Genomic DNA, 22,654 nt, shown 5'->3' with positions numbered 1-22,654 from the left:
AGCTCCAAAAAGTCCATTTTGTGTGATATAACCGACCCATTTCGTGTTGTTCCTTCTTTCTAAAGTTGCGTTACTTTTCCCCGCTTTTCAAATCTTTCAAACCAGGGTCACACTCAGACAATTGGCGCTCTCTGGATCAGTGCCATTCCTGCAGACAGCGACCTGCGGTTCCTCATGCCACGACCCCATTTAAAAGCGCATTGATCGTTTGTACTCCCTCTTCCTCTCAAAGTCGTTAGTGTCATCTGTTAGCAATAATTAATGTGAATGTGAATTAATTGCACGAGGGAGCTGGGGACTTAACTCATTTGCTGCATTCATTGATATGCTCGTATTACTTGATGGTACACGCTGGTCTTTTCAATCTGACACATTGTGAGAGAAGACAGCGCCGGGAACAATCTCCACACTAATTACAGGGATCGTGTCGGAGGTTATCTGAGATCTGACACCCGCGATAAAGTTTAACAAAACTCTCAGTCATAAATGTCCACAGAGCTTCACAGGCCAAGGGCAAGAGCAATTTGACCCACAATGCACTGGAGCCCGACAGTGACCGCCCGCCCCCCGGCTCTCCAACTGCACTTCTCATTTTTCCATAGAGTTAAAAATAATATTAAAAGTTTGAATGTGCATTGTGTTCTGTGTCCTGATTGGCTAAGGGACTGTAGACCATTGTGTTCTGCGTCCTGATTGGCTAAGGGACCGTAGACCATTGTGTTCCGCGTCCTGATTGGCTAAGGGACTGTAGACCATTGTGTTCTGCGTCCTGATTGGCTAAGGGACTGTAGACCATTGTGTTCTGCGTCCTGATTGGCTAAGGGACCGTAGACCATTGTGTTCCGCGTCCTGATTGGCTAAGGGACTGTAGACCATTGTGTTCTGCGTCCTGATTGGCTAAGGGACTGTAGACCATTGTGTTCCGCGTCCTGATTGGCTAAGGGACTGTAGACCATTGTGTTGTGCGACCTGATTGGCTAAGGGACCGTAGACCATTGTGTTGTGCGTCCTGATTGGCTAAGGGACTGTAGACCATTGTGTTCTGCGACCTGATTGGCTAAGGGACTGTAGACCATTGTGTTCCGCGTCCTGATTGGGGGGGAAGTCAAAGTAGTAAAGTACTGCAAAAAAATAATAATAATAATAATAAATTGAGGTATCTGTGCTTTACTAAAGTACATTTTAAAGTGGATGCTTTACTTTTACTTCACTAAACCTGAGAGCAGTATCTGTACTTTCTACTCCACTACATTTTTGAACTGAAAAGTAAAAGTATTTTTTTTATTATTGTGTGAGACCTGCTGAAAATGCTGAGGGTTTATTTTTTTATCATGTTCATAATTTAAGTAAACAAAAATATACAAATAAAAACAGCTAAATAAATATATGAATCCAATTATTTCTGTTCTGTATCAAAATCACCACATTTGAATCTTTATTAGGTTTTTATTAGGTCTCAAACTCTGAGCAAAATACTTACTTTTTACTCTTTAAACATGTTTTTTTTTTTCATGTGACACTTTTACTTTTACCTGCAAAAATATTCCTTGAACATTTCTGATCAGATTCTTTCACAAACCTGTTCTACTCCACAGATTTACCAATTAATCTAACCCCTCATGTTATAAATAAAAATAAAAACACTAAAATAAAAGTGCGGCGCCTTTTAAATATCAGCCCACAGGAGGATTAAACATTAAACATTATTATTCCCTGTGTATTCTTTATATCCAAGGTAAATAAAGTGAAGCGAGGGTAAAACGGCTGCATGTTGAGGACACTGAAACCATTTTCCATTGAGTTGTTTTGAGCTGAACAGTAAAGCAGACGAAGGCTCATCAGACCGTTAAAGTACAAGGACGAGACAGTTTATGCATGTTTTAGTTTTAGCTTCTCATCAGAACGCACTCATGTGGAGCACGGCGGCCCTCAGCAAGGTTACCCACGCCCCACGCTCCACGCCGGGCGCTAAACTCCACCTGTAAACAGCCCTCACACTCTGCACGTTCATTTATCTGAATAGAGTGGAGTTTCAGATGACGTCACGACCGTCTAAAGGACAATAATATTTCATACAAACGAGGAGCAGCTAAAATGATTTATTATTTATGAATCAAATGCAGATTTCTGATGTAAAGCAGTGAGTTCTTAGACATAGACTGTATCTATAAAAGGACATAGTGAACCTGCTTCATTTGACCAGGGCCGGTCCAGACTATAATCAGACTGAGCAGCTGCTGAGGGCCCCGAGGCCAGCAGGGGGCCCCCAAGAGCCCATACATTTATATTTAAAATAATATAATATATCAAGTTTTATTGGACACAGGCTTGTGTGTTTACAGCAGCTTAAATATCACTCTAAAATAATCACATTTGTTTTTATCTATAGTAGTAAAATCTCTGCTGCTGTTGTGTTTGTTTTTGAGTCGTGCAGAGGTGAGGGCAGCTCTGTGTTTACACCGGAGCAAGGACCCCACATAATGTAAATGTAAGAAACACTGTCACAACTGGAACATGTTAAAATCCAACAGAAACGAAGAAAAAATGTCTAGAATTTTAAAACTCTTGAGCCCCCTTATATGTTTGTGTTGTTCTTATGTGTTTGTGTTTGTGTTGTTTCTTTTATCAATAGTAAATGTGTCTCATGAGATCGTACATTGTAGGATCTGAAACCATCAGTGAGCAGCAGACGAGTGAGGATGGAAATGTGATGTTTCAGGCTTGGGTTGTGGGTTATACTTTGCACCTGAGACCAGCATGAGTGGATTTTATCATCAGAAAAGATGTTTTTCCTGCATCTGTGCAACAAACTGGACATGGAGCAAGTCTGGACTCTCCACAGCTGCTGCGTCCTGTTGTGACATGAACATCGACGGTGTAATGAGTGAAGACCAGACCTGCAGAGGCGCCGCGCTGTCATTTATCAAGGTACTATTGATCCAAGAAAGTTTGAACGTGTAAATATTGCTCTATAATCTTATTTTTAAATTCTTTATTTATAAATGTTAATGTTTTACTATGGTGGGAACATTTAACACACATTCCCATCATTTACACATAGAAAACAGAACAAAATGGGACAAAACGGAGCGACCACAAAGTGCACGTTATTCATCCGTTTACTTAGACTCTTAAATAAAATTGGGTCTTTTTACATTTGCATATTCAACCCACTTTTCCCAACAAACCATCCTCGTTTGTCATTTACAAACACTTTCATCTCTTCCGTTTTATAAAAGTCAAATGTTATTTCACACCGTGTTGTCAGATTTGCTCTGTCCTGTGATAATCATGTCTTTGTTAAACATTTCTTAGTAGCAAACAACAAGGCACTAAACATTTATCCTGCTTCATCCTGTGGTAAACGTCCAAAGACAGTTTTTATGTGCACAGGTCTTTTTTTGTGTCGACGCTGTTTAATCATTGTATCTGATCGAACTTTTCCAGCCAAACTCTGTGAGAAAGTGAATTTCCGCTGATGTTTCCAAATAAAAGTCAGTTCTTCCTCTGATATGTTTACTCCTCCTTCTTCCCCCACAGTGTTTTAACCTTCCAAGTTGAGTGGGATTTTTGTCATTCATTTATACATTCACTTATTATCATTACATCACATGCATTTTGATCACTTTTACCAGGTCCATGTTCACCTCTGACGCCGTATGAATCTGTGAGGAATGTCGTATTTGAAGGTATCGGTCAAAATTCAGCTTTTCCAAATGATATTTATGTCTCAGTATTTCAAAACTAATCAATTTGCTGTTTTTAATCAGCGTGCTTATTATTGGTAATCCCTTGGAAGACACATTTTGAATCTAATCTGTTTGGTAAAAATAAAGTTAAAGTTGTATATTTGTACGTGTGTGTTTTGTGTGTTGCTTTGTGTGGTCAGTCTTGGTCCAGCAGGAGACTAAGGATCAAAATGAGCTTTTTTTTACACATTGTCCATTTGATGAATAAATACAAATATTGTAATCTCCCCACTGTGGGACAATAACACGTGTGTTATCTATAATTAGAGAAAGGGGCCCCGTGCACATGAGAGTCCAGTGGAGCAGTAAACAGGACTTCATCTTTGACCTTTGAGTTAAAGGGCAGAGTGTCTGAGCTCAGTGTGAGACGCTGCTACATTCATCATACTTAACATCAGAACAACTGTGCCCTGGTTTCATAATGAGGGACACTTATCACGTCTCACAACAACAACGTGTACTTATAGAAAACTTTTACGGCAAAAAATGCAACACGATGTACTTTACACAAAAAGAACACACAACAGCAGTCGACAGTACAGATGAGTGTGTTCAGAGGTTATTACTTACAGCTTTGTGTCAGATTTCACAGCCCTGGATGTGTCTGTCAAACTTGTATATTCACAAAAGATACACAATATGTGTACGCTCAGTTATTTTTTATGTGTAGTCCATGATAAATATGTATAACACCATTTCTGCTGGTGACTTTTCAAGGAGGAAATTTGCAATTGTCTATGGAAGGAATTCAAACCTGGACAGGTTGAAAAGCAGGGTAAAAAAATATAATCGTTCTGTCCCTGTGTAGCTGCAGATGAGATTAATACTTGAATAAAAAAGTTTGATCACAAAGATTTCACAGCCGTGTTGGAGTCTCCTGAGTCTCTTAAAAATGTCATAATCAGTTTGGATTTTCCTCCGTGTACGTTCAGGATGTCGGTTTAGTTTTGTTAAGTGTTTTACCTCTTCATTATTAAGTCTTTTGTTTTTTAAAAATTGTTTTAGACTTAAAAACAGATATTTAAGATGAGCATCAGTGGGAGATACGGCATTTTCCACTGAGGCGACATCAACGGTTTCACTGTAAAGGTCAATACACGATTCAGCACTTTCTGTTTTCAAAAAGCTTTTTAAACCGTGTGTTAGTGGTTTTATGGGCTCCATTAAAACATCAGAGAAAATACTAAAATGACGGGACACAGTGACGTCCTGATATTGAGGATAAGGTTGAGGCTTTTTGTAAGACTCAAGTCCAGAGAATGATCTTGATTATGATGGAAAACCAAACATGTATAAACCCAAAGACAGCGAGTCACGTAAAGACAGGGGCCAGGGCCAGTAAGGCCTTCTCTGTGCCTAAACATGCTCAGAAAAGTGATTTTATTTTATTTTATTTTATATTCTCTGTCTCCTTACGTCATATTATATCCACTTTGTTGAGTTTCTTCCAATGTTGTTTATTGTGGTACAGTTTTTATCCAATTATATTTCAGCTGCTTGTGTTGTCAGGCAGATTTCATTTTCCTGGGGCCTTAAAATGCTCCTGAAATTAAGTGTTGCTTGACGAGTCTGTACTGAGGTGATGTTGTAATGTGTAAGTGGGACGTCACTGAAGGGTCAAGGGTCAAATGCATGGCCCGACACTGACGTAAAACTAATGCTGTACATTTTCTAAACAGTAACGCAGAAAATTCATCAATAAAACCAACTGTTAGTGAGTGATTGAAGATAACTGACAGAACTGAGGATGTGTCACAGCATATTTTTAAAATGTGTGTGAAATAGTTCAAAACCGGCCAAGGTTGAGCGATACACAAACAACTACTGCAAAGTCTGTATAATTATTGTAATGCAAAGTATGATGGTTAAAGGGGCTTACTCATCCCCACAAAACAAGAGCTTATTTTTAAATATGTATTCAAGGTTTTAGTGTAATCCAATGTTTATCCTGCAGTTGAAAGTTACTGACAAAGCGTTTGGCCGCCCCACATAACACTGAATTACACATTACCTACACTGACGCGCTGTTATTCTGGATTATTATTGTAGTATTAATCAAAAACGCTCATTTCTCGTGCGTTAAAAGCCAGTGTTCAACATTTTACGCATTTGTCTGAACCACAGGAGACAAAGGAGACAAGAATATCCTCGACAAACACTCGTTCTCATTGGCTCAGTTATGGATTTTCAACGACTTTCCGGAGTTTTCCTGGAGATGAATCTGTCAATCTTTAATCAAATATGAGCGTTCCTGGCCATTGCTCTGACTTTGCTGTGAGGAAAGTGTGTTACTTTTGTTCACACATCGAGCGGCAGTGAAGGATCCAGACGTTTGTAAGACTATTAACGAACTAAACAAGAGAGAAATGTGAGAAAGTGTTAATGTCTGTGTGAGAAAAGTGTATAAAGTGTGTGGTGAGGGGTTTTACAGACAAAAACAGAGAGAATAACTGTAAAAAATAAATCTGATACGTCGTGGATTTTGCTTATTGAGGGTTATTTTTAGAACGTGATAAACGAGGGACCACTGTATTTCAAAATCCCAACAGCAGTCGCCTCATCGGACTTTGCAAAACTGTCTCTTTAACCAACAGAAAGTAAAAAATCAAACAGTGAAACAGTGAAACAGTCGTTGGTCAATAACAGGCACATCAGATTAACGCAGATTATCGTGTTTGTGTCTGTTCTATTCTTATAATCTGTGACATCTGTGGATCATTATGGATCATTTGCACATTAAATCACCACATTATTATATTATATTATATGACTAAATGTTTTTATTCTGCACTTTTCTCCTTTAATGTTAATTTTATGATGATTATTTGTGATTTTAACGTCTTTCTTATTCTGTAAAACACTTTGAATTACCTTGTGTGCGAATTGTGCTGTACAAATAAACTTGCCGTGCCGAAATTTAAAATAATTTAATAAAACAAACAAGTCCAATGGGAGCTGTCGGCGCCCCCTGTGGACAGCTGCAGATCACACGAGCGAGCCGCCGAGTTCTTTTTGTGCCAAAGTGACGACGCGACGCTGACAAATCCTTTATTATCACTGATTAAGAAAGTAAAACTGTAGAACGAAAATAAGCGATTAAAGGCTGAATCAATCCCAATACAACTGAGTTAAATAAGGAAAAAACAACAACTTTAGAATGATAAAAGCTGAAGTGAAATGGATCAGACCTGGACGACGGAGGGATTACAGAGACGACTGTAGCAGCACAGGTTAAACGCTCTGAAAAGTCGATTTTGCAGAATAAATCGGCTTTAACAGACCTTCACTATTCCCTAAACCGTTTTAACTGTAAACTATTATCTACAAAACTTCATTACTGATTCTATCCATGGTTCCGTGTACGTTCCGTGTACGTTCCGTGTACGTTCCGTGTACGTTCCGTGTCCTGCACAGATGTAAACGTGTGTATTTGAGCAGAGATAACAGAGTAATCTCAGTTTCTGGTGGAGGCTGGTGGAGTCGTGTTTCTGTGTGTGGGTAGAAGCAGCGTTATTATTTCACCAATGATCAAAGCTTTAAAACTAGGCCTAAGGAAGGTTTTATAAACAAACTGCTAAATGAACAGAACGGGGCTCATCAAAGAGGAGCCAGGAGAGAAAAGCAAAGAAAAAAAAAAATACATGTTCAAGAAAAACATGTTAGCAGTGAGTAAAAAGACACATTTGGATTATATCACAGCTGAAACATGAATAAAGATTTACACTAAATAACAGAGGACGGTTTACCCCAGCGACGCCGTCCTGACCCAACTCCTACCTCAACATCTGGAGACGAGCCCCCAGGAGCCCCCAGGAGCCCCCAGAAGCCCCCAGGAGCCCCCAGGAGCCCCCAGGAGCCCCCAGGAGCCGCAGATAGAACGACTTCAACTATAACCTGTAAACTAAACCCTCATCTCTAAGTTAAAGAGATATTACACAGACCTGGAGCTGTGTTTGTTTCATTCACACATGTTTAACACACAAACCCTGCAGAAAACACTCTGTTCCACCTTGTGATGTCATCATGTGGTGATACAGGAAGTGCTCCACTGTGTTTTTAAACTCCACACACCTTCACTAGAATCATCTGGATCATTTCATATATGTTAATTTAGTTTGTTCTTTACACGTACACATCAAAATTCAGGATATACTAAACCAGGACTAAACCAGGACTAAACTAGGACTAAACCAGGACTAAACCAGGACTAAACTAGGACTAAACCAGGACTACACCGGGACTAAACCGGGACTAAACCAGGACTAGACCAGGACTAGAACATGACCAAAAGTCCACATCCAGACTGAGTAAAAAGTAATAACAAAACTAATAAATGTAGTGATTTTGATAAAGATTTGTGCTGAATTTTGTTCAACAGATACTCTCAGATGTAGTAAAGTAAAAGTAAGAAGTATCCACCTTAAAATGTACTTTGGTAAAAATCTTAGGTATCTGTACTTTACTTAAGTGTAGTAGTTTAGTACTTTTAGTTTGTTGCATTCCACCCCTGAGCGTTTGTCACTCGTTCAGAGGGAAATCTAACCCAAACTTTTACTGCTCCACTGCACAATATTTACCCACATAAGTGTAAAAGTGCCACGCTCTTCTAGAAAAGTTACACAGTGCACCTTTAAGAAGTTACTGGAGTAAATGTAAGGGAGTACTTCTCAAATTTGCCATATTCTTTAGAGAAATACTTCATAGTCCTGAAAGGTTTGGTTTAGTGCCTGATCACCTCCGCAGCGTCACGGTCCAGCGGCGCCCAATTTGTGCGACATACTCGGAGCGGCGTCCTCAGACTCCAGTGACATTTTAGTTGGAGCTGGATTATAAAGCTCTGGTTCAAATCTGTCACAATTAGCACAAGGGTGAGCGGCTAATGCAGGTCTGATGAACTCCACGCCCAGCCGTGCAGAACACAGGGACGCCAGCGCTCATCAAACAGGGCGGAGCTACACAAGCTGCACTGTCCTCACCCCGCTCTTTATTTACTTTTCTCTTTCTATTCGATGATGGCTGTCCACGGGTTTCACAATAATAAAAATGAGGGCTGTTGTCATAGAGATACGCAATTTTAAACTAAATAGTGCACCTTTTGAATGCGGGAAAAAGTCAAAATGTTGCAGTCACGGGGCGAATCACGGGGCGAATCACTGGGCGAGTCACGGGGCAAATCACGGGGCGAGTCACTGGGCGAGTCATGGGGCGAGTCACTGGGCGAGTCACGGGGCGAGTCACTGGGTGAGGCACGGGGCAAATCACTGGGTGAGGCACGGGGCGAGTCACTGGGTGAGTCATGGGGCGAGTCACTGGGCGAGTCACGGGGTGAGGCACGGGGCGAGTCACGGGGCGAGTCACGGGGCGAATCACAGGGGAGGCACAGGGCGAGTCACTGGGCGAGGCACGGGGCGAGGCACGGGGCGAGGCACGGGGCGAGGCACGGGGCGAGCCACTGGGCGAGGCACGGGGCGAGGCACGGGGCGAGTCACTGGGCGAGGCACGGGGCGAGGCACGGGGCGAGTCACTGGGCGAGTCACGGGGCGAATCACTGGGCGAGTCACGGGGCGAGTCACTGGGCGAGGCACGGGGCGAATCACTGGGCGAGGCACGGGGCGAGTCACAAAACTGGTCACGGGGAGAGTCACAAAGGTGGTCACGGGGCGGATCACGGGGCGAGTTACGGGGCGGGTCACGGGGCTATTTCAACTAAATAGTGCACCTTTTGAATGCGGGAAAAAGTCAAAATGTGGCATATAACAAGAAGCTGAAACTCATGAATAACATACGAGCTCTGGTAATTAAACCCAGAACCTTCTAGCTGTAAGGCAAGTATGCTAACCACTCAGCTAATCTGCAGTGCGCTAGTTTAATTATGGGTAAAACTTCTACTATTAACCGCTCAGTTTTCAAGGCTTGGGACTGGTACAAATACAACGACTGGTGACTGTTTGCTGTTTGGACAATACAAAAAGTGTAAATGTTAATACAAAGATTTGTTTAGAACTTACTCGATTATTCATGCGTTTCAGTTTCAAGACATAGGAGCCATTTTGAGGACTTTGGGTCATTCAAAAGATGGGTTATTTTGTTTTGAATCATTAATAGCTACGTGAGAAAAGTGTATAAAGTGTGTGGTGAGAGATTTTTTAGAACGTAACGAGGGGCCAGTGTAAACATTTATTTTGTGAGATGTTGGTCCATTTAGACACAGTCAGGCTGTAGCATATATGTATTACTCAATGGGAGCTTGGTAATTAAGCTAAGACAGGCAATTAGCATATTAGCAAAATGTGCATCAAGACTCAGTCATTTACATTTTAAAGCATTAACGATTCATATTGTAAGTACTTAGACTTTTAAATGCTAAATGGTAAACGGTCACATTTTTATGCAGCACTTTTCCACCTTCAAGGCACAAAGCACTTTACATCAAACCACCAAAATTTGGATCGGGAAAGGCAAAAAACTCTACCAACGGAGCCACACACATCTGACTAACCTAATGTTGTTGTTCTAATGTTGTTACCTGCTCAAAAACAGACCTGGAGTTGTGGTTTGCTTCATTCACACATGTCTGAGTCACACTTTAAACGCTCTGTTCCACCTCGTGATGTCATCAAGTGGGAGTTTTCAAGTTAACAGCTACGTTTTACCTTTTGTTCATTTGAGATTAGCAATTCCAGGACTGACATCACTCAAATGATTCTAGTGAAGGTGTGTGGAGTTTAAAAACACAGTGGAGCACTTCCTGTATCACCACACGATGACATCACAAGGTGGAACAAACTGTTTTCTGTCTGAGAGAAGCCTAAATATGCAGGGTTTGTGCGTTAAACATGTGCGAATGAAACAAAACACAACTCCAGGCCTGTTTGTGATGAAGAAACAACATTAGAACACTGAGAATAGTGTAAGACGGGCTCTTTAAAACAAACAAACAACAACAGTGAATTAGCTTTAACCATCGCACAATTAGCTGCTTTAAACATAACCACACAGTGAACTTAGCGTCCAAAAGCTGCTCTCCCCGTCCACAGCTCTGGCGTACCTGCTCCTTTGTAAGTTGGTAACCTTTAGAAGTGTGTCCTCTCATGTAAAATTCAGGCGTCCCTCCCGGCGGTCCGTCCTGTCAGCCCGTGTCTCTGTCTGTGTAGCATGTGTGTGTGTTTGTATGTTACACCGTACACCATGAATGCTCGTACTACCTGGGAGTGCGGCGCGGCGGCCATCTTGACTCTCTGCTGGAAGAGAACGCTCAGGATTCGATTCTGCTGCTCCAGGTCAAACACACGAGTCCTCAGCTTCACACACTCCTCCTTCAGGTCCTGGGAGGAAGAATGATAAAGATGTTATGTTAGCGTCATATATGATAAGATATACAATACTGGCTAAATGGGAAAAAATAACATTACAAGTTGGAACGGAACAAGATCTCGTAGAACAAAATCAAATTATTGGTGAGATTTTGTCCCACATGTCCCAGTTACAAGAGAAAACTGTGGAGTCGAGTAAAGAAAATGCTGTCCTTAAAAATCCTCTATAATGCTACTTGATTACATAAAGGTGCACCCTGTAACTTTTCTGACATCTGTCTTTACCTGTTGTCTGAATGTTCCACTTTATGACATTAGACTTGTTGTATTTCTTGCATTAATTCAATTACAGATGAATTTATTACTGTAAAGGGCCGAAACCTCTGAGTGGGCTCGCCTCTGAACAGATCTGACTTGTATTGTAATGGTGTGACCTGCTAGAACATGGAGATAGATGAATATGACCAGGACTGTGGGCTTCAGTTACAGTTCATATTTTAGGCGCCATCATTTGAATAAATAAATAAATGACAAAAAATGTATTTGTGAAAATTCCAAAGTTAATTTTTGCTTCCTAATGTTGTCATAGTAACACATACAAAAAATAACATACGACGTATGAACAGATCACATATAAATGACGTATAAATGACGTATAAATGACATAAAATTACATATAAATGACGTATAAATGACGTATATAAATGACGTATAAATGACGTATAAATGACGTATATAAATGACGTATATAAATGACGTATAAATGACACATAAATGACGTATAAATGACGTATATAAATGACGTATAAATGACACATAAATGACGTATAAATGACGTATATAAATGACATATAAATGACGTATAAATGACGTATAAATGACGTATATAAATGACGTATAAATGACACATAAATGACGTATAAATGACGTATAAATGACGTATATAAATGACGTATATAAATGACGTATAAATGACACATAAATGACGTATAAATGACGTATAAATGACGTATATAAATGACGTATATAAATGACGTATAAATGACACATAAATGACGTATAAATGACGTATATAAATGACGTATAAATGACACATAAATGACGTATAAATGACGTATATAAATGACATATAAATGACGTATAAATGACGTATAAATGACGTATATAAATGACGTATAAATGACACATAAATGACGTATAAATGACGTATAAATGACGTATATAAATGACGTATAAATGACACATAAATGACGTATAAATGACGTATAAATGGCGTATAAATGCTGTACCTTCTGAGTGAGCAGAGCCTGGACCACCTGGTTCGCCACCTGTGAACACAAAACACACGAGCAGTGAGAGACGCAGTGTGAAACTAATCTGTCTGTGATAAAGAGAGCGTTTTTATTTTACACAGAGGGTGTCACGGGGCGGGGCACGGGGCGACTCACGGGGCGGGGCACGGGGCGAGGCACGGGGCGAGTTACAGAGGTGGTCACGGGGCGGGGCACGGGGAGAGTCACGAGGCGACTCATGGGGCGGGGCACAGGGCGGGGCACAGGGGTGAGTCACGGGGCGACTCACGGGGCGGGGCACGGGGCGAGTCACAGAGGTGGTCACGGGGCGGGGCACGGGGCGACTCGCGGGGCACGGGGTGAGTCACGGGGCGACTCACGGGGCGGGGCACGGGGTGACGCACGGGGCGAGTCATGGGGCGGGGCACGGGGCGAGTCACAGAGGTGGTCACGGGGCGGGTCAGAGAGCCAGTCACTGGGCGCATCATGAGGCGAGTCACGGGGGGGAGTCACAGGCACAGGTCACAGAGCCGGTCCTTGTGCGAGTCACAGACTGAACACCCATAAAACTGAATCCTAATGACTCCATACTTCCCACATGTTTTATCTCAGTATTTCAAACTGTGTCCATAAAACTGTGACTCTGTTTGGACAGTGCCACATTTTGCTTCTTTCTAATGTTCCAAATCCACAGACTTTAACTTTAACCATAAGGTCCTGACTGTTTAGAATCATAAACACAGAGATGCAACAGAACACAGAGCCCATATCAAAGACCCCTCTCCACTCTCGGACCTCCTGTGGTGCACAAAAAAACATCTTTAATTAGCAGCAGTTGCTCTTGCCGCTTTAAACCTCAGTAAAATCATGAACCAGCTCAGACTCAAGACCTCGCCGCCGCCACGAGGAGTCAAAAAAAACCCCCAAACCCACTAGGGCCAATTAGGAAATGTAATGTTTCTCAATGTATTCATGGTTTTCAGCCTCCTGATACATTTTGAGCTCATTTTCAGAAGATACAACATTTTAAATTGTTAATCACTATGGTAACGCTGCAACTGTTTCATCATTCTCAAACCCATCGTTTAAATAAATGTATGTGTATCATAAAGTAATAGTACAGTTCATATGTAACGTTTCTGCTACCTGTTTATCACCATAGAGACGTTATATCTTGAATGTTCCACAGTATGGCATTAAACATATCCACTCCAGTTTTTCTTGCTAAAAAGTGCCTCGTAAAATCTGAACTTTTTTACCGAGAGTTGCTTCGAGATAAGTATGTTTAATGCACAGGGGTAGCATCTCCATGGAGACAAGCAGAAAAGTGACATAGTGCAGCTTTTCAAAAATCCTTCCATGATGTACCTTGACTGTTTAAATTCGGTTGGTCTCCTCAAATGTCTTAATGTACAAGATACTGCTGGTATTTGGCTAGAACTCAGAGTAGTACAACCCAATGAAACTAAAGCCAGACTGTGTAACCTCAGCACAAACATGTGAATAATGGTGAAGGAGGACAGACCGCAGAGTGTCCAGAGCGTGTCCAAACATAAATGTCACAAAATGCCACTTCATTTCAAGAGGATTGACGTTGCTTTGAGTCTCTCCATCTGAGATTAAGCTCAACACAAAACCACGACTGTGACCAAAGCGAAAAAGAGTGAAGAACGTAGAGGAGTGTGAGCGAACGAGAGTCGAGAACGTAGAGGAGTGTGAGCGAACGAGAGTCGAGAACGTAGAGGAGTGTGAGGGAACGAGAGTCGAGGACGTAGAGGAGTGTGAGGGAACGAGAGTCGAGAACGTAGAGGAGTGTGAGGGAACGAGAGTCGAGAACGTAGAGGAGTGTGAGGGAACGAGAGTCGAGGACGTAGAGGAGTGCGAGGGAACGAGAGTCGAGGACGTAGAGGAGTGCGAGCGAGCGAGAGTCGAGGACGTAGAGGAGTGTGAGCGAAAAAGAGTGAAGAATGTAGAGGAGTGTGAGGGAACGAGAGTCGAGAACGTAGAGGAGTGCGAGAGAACGAGAGTCGAGGACGTAGAGGAGTGTGAGCGAACAAGAGTCGAGGACGTAGAGGAGTGTGAGCGAACAAGAGTCGAGGACGTAGAGGAGTGTGAGCGAACGAGAGTCGAGGACGTAGAGGAGTGTGAGCGAACGAGAGTCGAGGACGTAGAGGAGTGTGAGCGAACGAGAGTCGAGGATGTAGAGGAGTGCGAGCGAACGAGAGTCGAGGACGTAGAGGAGTGCGAGCGAACGAGAGTCGAGGACGTAGAGGAGTGCGAGCGAACGAGAGTCGAGGACGTAGAGGAGTGCGAGCGAACGAGAGTCGAGGACGTAGAGGAGTGCGAGCGAACGAGAGTCGAGAATGTAGAAGAGTGCGAGCGAAAAAGAGTGAAGAATGTAGAGGAGTGTGAGCGAGCGAGGGTTGAGGACGTAGAGGAGTGTGAGTTTGATTAAGAACAGGTCCCAGTTTAACGTGTGATGTACATGTACATACATGTACATACATGTACATGTATGTAAATGTTCCTCTCACCTCGTCGAGGCAGCGCTCGTACTGCTTCCTTTGGTTGTCATTCTCAATGGACAGAGCTGAGTTTTCTGCCTGTGGGAAAAAAAAACAAACACTTTAAAGCCACAGGACGTAACTTTTTAGGTGGAAAAATAAACTAAAAGAAAAGCATGTTGTTTATTTCACTGAAAAAGATGCAGCGGTGCTGTACTTGGGCTTGCAGGCTCGCATCTCCACAAACCTGACTCTTACTTGACCTGGAGAAGTGCCTCCTCTCACTCGTTTCCATAGAAATGTTGTTCCTTTGACTATGATGTTCCACAGCAGGGCATTAAACTTATCTATCTCCTGGTAAATGTTCCAGAGTATGGTTTCAGCTGTCTGTTTCCATGGAAACATGCAGGCAATGTTAAACCTCCAGAAAGTTACATACTGTACCTTTAGAAGATGCATTATGCTTTTGTCTGCTGCTAAGTTATAATATAATGTACTGTATTTTCAGGACCATAAGTGTCACTTTTGTCTTAGTTTGTCCAGAGTGAGACTTATACTCAGAGAAATGATTCAAATATAGAATGTCACATCTTCATTATCGTTATTCATCTTCCTCTGGAGTTGGTGGATTTGTTCAGAAGTGACACCGAGGATGAAAAATTCAGTGGATTTATTGATTTGGAGTGAGATCCAGAGTAAACTTGTTGTTTTTTCTGCTTTATTTATCTGATTAACTGTTAATATCTGACGTTAACAAACCAGACACGTGTTCAGTTCTGTCTGTGCTTCATGGAGCTGAATAAATATAAATGTGTTACGTTAGCGTGATGTACTGATATTCAGCCTGTTGGTCCACATTTTATTATTATTATTATACCTTGTCTTTGAAGATAAAATGTCTGTTCTTAGTCTCAGATTTTGTAAAGTGCATTTCCATCTTATAGTCCAGTGCGACTTATATAAGTTTTTTCTACATTTTTTAACATTTTTTCACTGGTGCGTCTTATACTCCAGAGCGACGTATAGTCCAGAAAATACAGTACCAATAATAAACAGAATAAAAACAGCAGTGGGGCGTAATGAAGTACATTTTAAAGTTTATTTTTTACTTTTCCTTGAGTACATTTGAGAGCAGTATCTGTACTTTTACTCCACTGCATTTTTGAACAGGACAAACATTTTTATTATAGTTTGAGACCTGCTGAAAAGTCTGAGCGTTTTTTTTTTTTTTTTTACACGTTCATAATTTGATAAAAATATCCAGATAGAACCAGCTCGGAAAAAAACTATTGATTGTAATTTTTCTGTTGAACAAAAATCAACACAAAGTAAAGTGATTATTGCATCTCAAAATCTGTGCAAAATAATGTTTCTTCTTCCTCTTTAAGTACATTTATAAACAGGTACTTTAATATTTCAACTAAATTTTTCCATGTGACACTTTTACTTTTCCTTGAGTACTTTTTATGTGTACTTAAGTAACAAAACTGCGTACTTCTTCCACTGCTAATAACAAACAATTACATAATAAATACATTATAAAAAGCACAAACAGCGAGACAGGATTTCAGATTTTGCTCATTTTAAATCTCAGTATCCATGGCGATAAATAAGTTTAATGTCACACTGTGGGACATTGTGGGCGACGCAATAACCTCTAAACTTTTTTCTCTTTTTTGCATTGATGACCACACACAAAGTTAGACGTAAAAGTCCATCTTGTCCGGGGCATGTCCTCTGTTTTGTCCATCGCCTTTGATTTAAACCTGACAAATACTGGCTTTTCCCCGTGGCCCTGTCTGCTCAATGGTGAGAGACGCCGCTAAACAAATGATGCTTTAAATTTCCTCCACCCTCTCCTCTCCTATCTCTTCAAGTACCTCCAAGTATGATTCAATTACAGGCCCAGGTTGCTCCCGTCGGGGAACACAAAGCATTATGGGTACTTGGGACGTGACTTTGGGCGGAAATGATTAATCCGTTAAATCTTTGCTGGTTGTTTTCACTGGAGGCGAAGACGAGTTCACAGAAAGGGCCGATAATGGGAGGCAGGAGAGGACACGGAGCGGAGAGGCCCTTCAAAAAGCATCAACAACACCTGAGCTTAACAAGTGTTTGGTTCAATGGAGGAGGAGAAAGACGAGCAGGAATACAGCGAAGGTTAACGCCGCGGCTTTAAGTTTCACATCGGCGTGATATAAGGCAATGAAAGGACTTTGGCAACGACTGAGGAACGTTACCGGATCGGCCCACACGCAGGTTGGCGGTGCGATTCCAGCTCCCACAGATGAATATGTCGTTATGTCCTTGGGTAAGACACTTAACCCGCCTGTTTCTCTGAGAAAAGTGTATAAAGTGTGTGGTGAGGGGTTTTACGTCACGGATTTTGCTTATTACGGGTTATTTTTTAGAACAGAACCCCCGAGATAAACCAGGGACCACTTTATATGAAAATCTGACTATTTTTAAAAGTAAAAAGTAAACAAAATGTACTTAAGTAAAGTACAGAGGCCTAAAATTTACAGTAGTACACTATAGCGCTTTACTACGTTTACTTTGTTACGTTCCACCGCTGGAATTAGGGCAGTACTAATCACTTTCTCAACAAGCAGCTACAACATAAATGTGCAGGAGTTAACACAAACATTTAATCCATTGTCCTCAGGCAGGTCTTATATTACACAAAATTTACTATTGTGAGTTTTTAGTCATGTTCTAATGTTGTGACGTCATCAAAAAAGTGACTCAAAGTGTTTGAGTCACTTTGTTATTAGTCTGTAACATCTGCAAAGCTCAAACTGCGTCGTTCCACCTTGTGACGTCATCAAGTGGGAGTTTTCAAGTTTACCTCCCGTACACGCAGTAACCTCCCGCACACGCAGCACACTCCCTCAAGCAGACTGAGGTTGACTCCTTTTATACAGCACCTCCTTAAACTATTGATTCTAATGTTTCTGTTGAACAAATTCACCTCACAGTAAATTGATTATTGGTTGAGTCCACTCTGGGTAAGTTTACACACATCCTATAATCTTGTTAAAAATTATCTCTAACAAAACAGTGTAAATCTTGTGTAAAATAGAGCTCTACATTAAATTTATCTGTTTTAACTGAAAAAACAAACAAGATACAACAAGCTAAAATATTTGCCCCCCCCCCCTCCTCCTCAGCTCACAGTGATCTGCCCCAGAACCTTCTTTAAGTGCTCCAGCTCCCCGGGGACTCATTTAGCCACAACACCAAAGATGACAACAACATGGGTAAGAAGAACCTCCAAACAATTCAATTATGAGCAATTAGCTGATACACAACCTTTAATCTGTAAAACATTTTAAACATTCTGGCACATTCCCCACACTGTACTGATCCTGGTACAGTGTTGCTGTGTTGCTCTACACTGACATCTGCTGGAGGTGCACATCACTGCAGACGACTTCGTTGAGACTCACACACACTGATTCAACGATCTGGTCACACTTGTGCAGAATATGATTGAAGTTATTCTATTTACTGTGGTATTATTGTGTATCTTATGTGGAAATGAAAGGGAAAATGTTGTGAATGTAATTTACCAATTTAAATGTTATTGACTCAGAGAGGATTTTTTTTAATTAAAAAATTGTATTCAAAAAAATAAGTTTTAGTATTCAGTCGATGGCGTTTTTTTACACCATTTTCCAGCTTTCGAAACTCCACACTGACAGGGCACAGATGAAGCTGGGGCACAGAAAAATTGCAAAAATTGCTGCAAAATGTTTGGATATGTTTTACTCTGGTTCCCCCAATATTTTTTTTTTTTCCAATTCTGATCAAATGGAAACAAGGAAATACAGTTTGCCTTATTTGCTGTTAAAGATCAAAATGATCCACACAGCAGAATTTAGTCTTTTTCTCTCTTCTCCATCTTGTTGTTGTAGAAGGAGAAGGTCTTTTTTAATCTTTGGAAGGCTCATTGTCTTCTTTTAACAGTGATTCATCCCGTTGACAGATGCAGGACCTTTTAAACAGTTTGGCGTGTCGGTGATGAGTGAAACAGCTGCAGTATCGGTCACGTGACTTTAAGTGACACACATCGATACGGGGCTTCGCTGTATGAGCTGGACACATGCGCCGGTGCATTAAACATGTGTGAATGAAACAAAACAACTCCAGGTGTGTGTGAGACACATCAGAGAGTAGAGAGACATGAGCCCCATTTACATTAAAAGCAACAATTTTAAAGATGTTTTAATGAGGATTGTGACAAAGTGGGCCTTTGTCCCTTTTAATAGTACTATGATTTGGTTTTGCACATGTTTGTTCATTTTCTATAACTTAAATACTCAACGAAATAGAACTATCCCGGGTTTGTTTTGTTTAGTTTTAATCAGTTTAAATCACCACACATTTGTTAGTTAAATATATTTTATTTAGTTAAATGTGTCTATTCAGTTTAATCCAACAATCGTCTTACCTGCATCTCCACATGGTCCAGACAAAGAGGGGGCGTGCCCTATGTCGGCCATTTTATAGGCTTGAGTGTGGTCGTGGGCCGGACCATGTGGAGGGGGGAAAAACTGGCTTAAGTTTGTTTATTTCTTTGTGTTAATGTCTTGTGTATTTTCATTTCCTGAACTAAGTGTTTATAGTTTATTTAGTTAAACACTTTTGGTAAAGGGACTCGGGCCGAGAGATGTTTTTATGGAATACAGGTTTATGTTACTCCCACCGCCCCCTGGACAAGAGATGGAGTAGACCGGGGGAGGGGCTTCTGGTACAGGGAAGTATTTTAGTCTGGGCAATTAGACAGATGGGGAACACCAGTGTAGCCAGAGTACACGTGGCTTTTGTTTCAGTTGTTTAAGTTTGGTTGCTTAGTTTTTCGTTGAGCACCGTTAATTTTTGTAAATATGTATTATTTTTGTGTGTTCATGGTGTACCACTACACGGGAATAAATGTGTCTAATGGGACTTCTTTTGAGTCTGCCTCCTGTTTTGATCACTCGGGCCAGCTTCCCCACAAGGATGAGCAGAACTATGTGGTAATCACACTGAATCCATGTACCTCCAGAGCCCTGAGCCGCTCTAACAGGGGGTTGCTGTCCTTGCTGTCCTCCTCAGATCCGCTGTGCGTCTCCTCGGATGCCGCTGTCTCCGTGGCGACAGGGGCCGACGTCTCTGTGGCGACGGAGACCGACTCTAGACTGTCCTGCTGCTTCCACATCTCCTCCAGTAGCTTGTCCTGGGACACAAACAAACCAGGAGAAACTCATTGAGATTACTTTGAGAATGTTTTGTCTGTTCTGGTTTGGTCCTGGTTTTAGCTCAGACTGTTCTGTTCCACCTTGTGATGTCATGAAGTGGTACTTTTCAAGTTAGCTCCTTTTACCTTTAGTTCAGTCGAGATAAGTGGTAATTCCAGGACTGAAATGATCCAAATGATTCTAGTGAAGGTGTGTGGAGTTTAAAAACACAGTGGAGCACTTCCTGTATCACCACGTGGTGACATCACAAGGTGGAACAGAGTGTTTTCTGCAGGGTTTATATTTTAAACATGTGAGAATGAAACAAAAAAACACAACTTCTGTTTGTGATGAAGAAACATTAGAACATAGATGAGAACACACTGTAAGATGGGCTCTTTAAAGTAACACTGTGAAACTTTCTGGAGATGACACGTCGCCCGCATGATTCCAAAGCAATTGAACATTAAAACCACACTTGGGAACATTCTCCATGATTTTTGTGCCATACTGTGGAACATTATCAGTCAAAAGAACAACATTTTGCATGGAGACAAGCAGGTTGTCCTTTTACAGGTTAAAAACGAGTCAGGTTTGTGGAGATGCAAGCCTGATCACAGTAGAATGCATGTTTTTTTTTTAGTGTTTTTCAACGCAATAAACCTTAAATCACCAGTGTATTTTCTGCTTAAAAGTTTCATGGTGGGGCTTTAACACTCCAAAAGTGTCCAAACGGCGTAAACCTCACTGCACATTGTCCTTGGTCTCGTACATTTGATGGAGCGATGGTTTAAAGTCGTTATGGATGTGCCAGGTGTTCAAACAGGAGTGGTCGCTCTGACGGCCTGGTGCACAGCTGTAGTTTGTCTGGGCCGATGGCTCGATCGAGTAAGATGCCAAAGCTCCCAACGGTGAAACGTAATTAAATAAACAAGAGGTTCAAGGGCAGGACTTGTGTTTGACGATGACGGCAGGAAGTGGATGTAGAGACTGTGCAGTGTGAGGAGATGAGGACATGTACACACTTATCTGTACCATGAAGATTATTGACAAAAAGTACATGAAAATGAGTTAAAATATACATTTATCCAAGCAGGACAAAAATGGGACTTTATGTCAGTAGCACCCGGCAACCTCACTGTTAGTGTCACTACTTCCTGTTCAGTTTGATCTCTACGAGGTTTTTAAAGTCACACTAAAATGATTAAAAATAAAAAAAATAAATTAAAAACTACACAAATAAAATGAAAACCTAAGCGCAGGACTCTTCAGTTTTTAAAAATAGAGATGTTTGTGTCTCAATGCTAACGCTAATGCTAATTTTGAGGCATAATAAATATTAAAACAGCACCGCAAACTGTATTCTACATATAAAAGTAATCGTCTTTATTTTAATTAATTACAATTTGAATAGGTTTATTTTATATTTTCCTGACAGTTTTGCGACGCAGTGAGCTAGCTTGCGTGCTGCTGTGAGTGAACTATACTTTACTATACTTTAAGGTGAACTTGTACTTTTTCTTTGAATAGTACGACCTTTAAGTTATCTGTCTCCATGGTGATGCTGCCAGGTCAGATCTGAGGATACGACGCCGCGCTCACAGTAAGAACGCACGTCTGACACCACATTTTTGAACAACGAAAACACCTGAAGAAACACTTAACGGATAAGTTTAATGTCATACTGTGGAACATTTCTGGCAATGTAATAAAATCTCCAAAGGAACAAGCATCGAGCCACCAGAAAAGTGAGTGCACCTTTAATAAATCCATTATTTATTGAAAATTTGCGAACAGGTTTTATATAATTTAGTTGTAATGTGTCAGACTGTTGAGATATTTATAATCTATGACACACATGGAAAATGATGTTATAATTTGCACATTTTAAATCGTAATATTCATCGTAAACAACTTAATAAAAGAAACAAAAACTGTGATGTCCCATATGATACACGCGTGTCCTGATACACGTGTGTCATGTGACTTTACCTCAGGCTCCGGCTCTGGACACAAAATCTGTCCTGAAAATGGCAAATGTGAGGTAAATACACCAGGACTAAACCGGGACTAAATCAGCACAGATCCAGGACTGAACCAGGACTAAATTAGAACTAAACCAATTCTAAACCAGCACCAATCCAGGACTGAACCAGGACTGAACCAGCAACAATTCAGGACTAAACCAGGACTAAACCAGGACTAACACAGAACTAAACCAGGACTAAAGCAAGACTAACCCAGGACTGAACCAGGACTAAACCAGCACCAATTCAGGACTAAACCAGGACTAAACCAGGCCAAACTAGGAATAAACTAGGACTGCACCAGGACTAAACTTGGACTAAACCAGAACTAAACCAAGACTAAACCAAAACTAAACCAAGACTAAACCAGGACAAAACTAGGACTAAACTGATACTAAACTAGGTCTACACAAGGACTAAACCAGGACTAAACCAGGACTGAACCAGGACTAAACCAGGACTGAACCAGGACTGAACCAGGACTAAACCAGGACTAAACCAGGACTAAACCAGGACAAACCAGGACTGAACCAGGACTAAACCAGGA

The 22,654-nt window shown here is 41.2% G+C and overlaps 1 protein-coding gene across 1 annotated transcript in view; it reads right to left on the bottom strand.

The window, feature by feature from the left end:
* LOC117388978 (nck-associated protein 5-like) overlaps positions 1-22,654 on the bottom strand; it is a 39,939-nt gene that overhangs the window by 9,472 nt on the left and 7,813 nt on the right. The window contains exons 3-6 of the mRNA XM_055230401.1: positions 19,903-20,079; positions 14,889-14,957; positions 12,352-12,390; positions 10,955-11,074 (exon numbers count right to left, since the gene is read on the bottom strand). Of these exons, the coding sequence (XP_055086376.1) occupies positions 10,955-11,074; positions 12,352-12,390; positions 14,889-14,957; positions 19,903-20,079 (405 nt within the window). The remainder of the gene's footprint in view (positions 1-10,954; positions 11,075-12,351; positions 12,391-14,888; positions 14,958-19,902; positions 20,080-22,654) is intronic.

The sequence above is a fragment of the Periophthalmus magnuspinnatus genome, chromosome 21, assembly GCF_009829125.3.
Source record: "Periophthalmus magnuspinnatus isolate fPerMag1 chromosome 21, fPerMag1.2.pri, whole genome shotgun sequence".
Taxonomy (NCBI): domain Eukaryota; kingdom Metazoa; phylum Chordata; class Actinopteri; order Gobiiformes; family Gobiidae; genus Periophthalmus; species Periophthalmus magnuspinnatus.
This window is presented reverse-complemented; position numbering and strand designations above follow the sequence as displayed.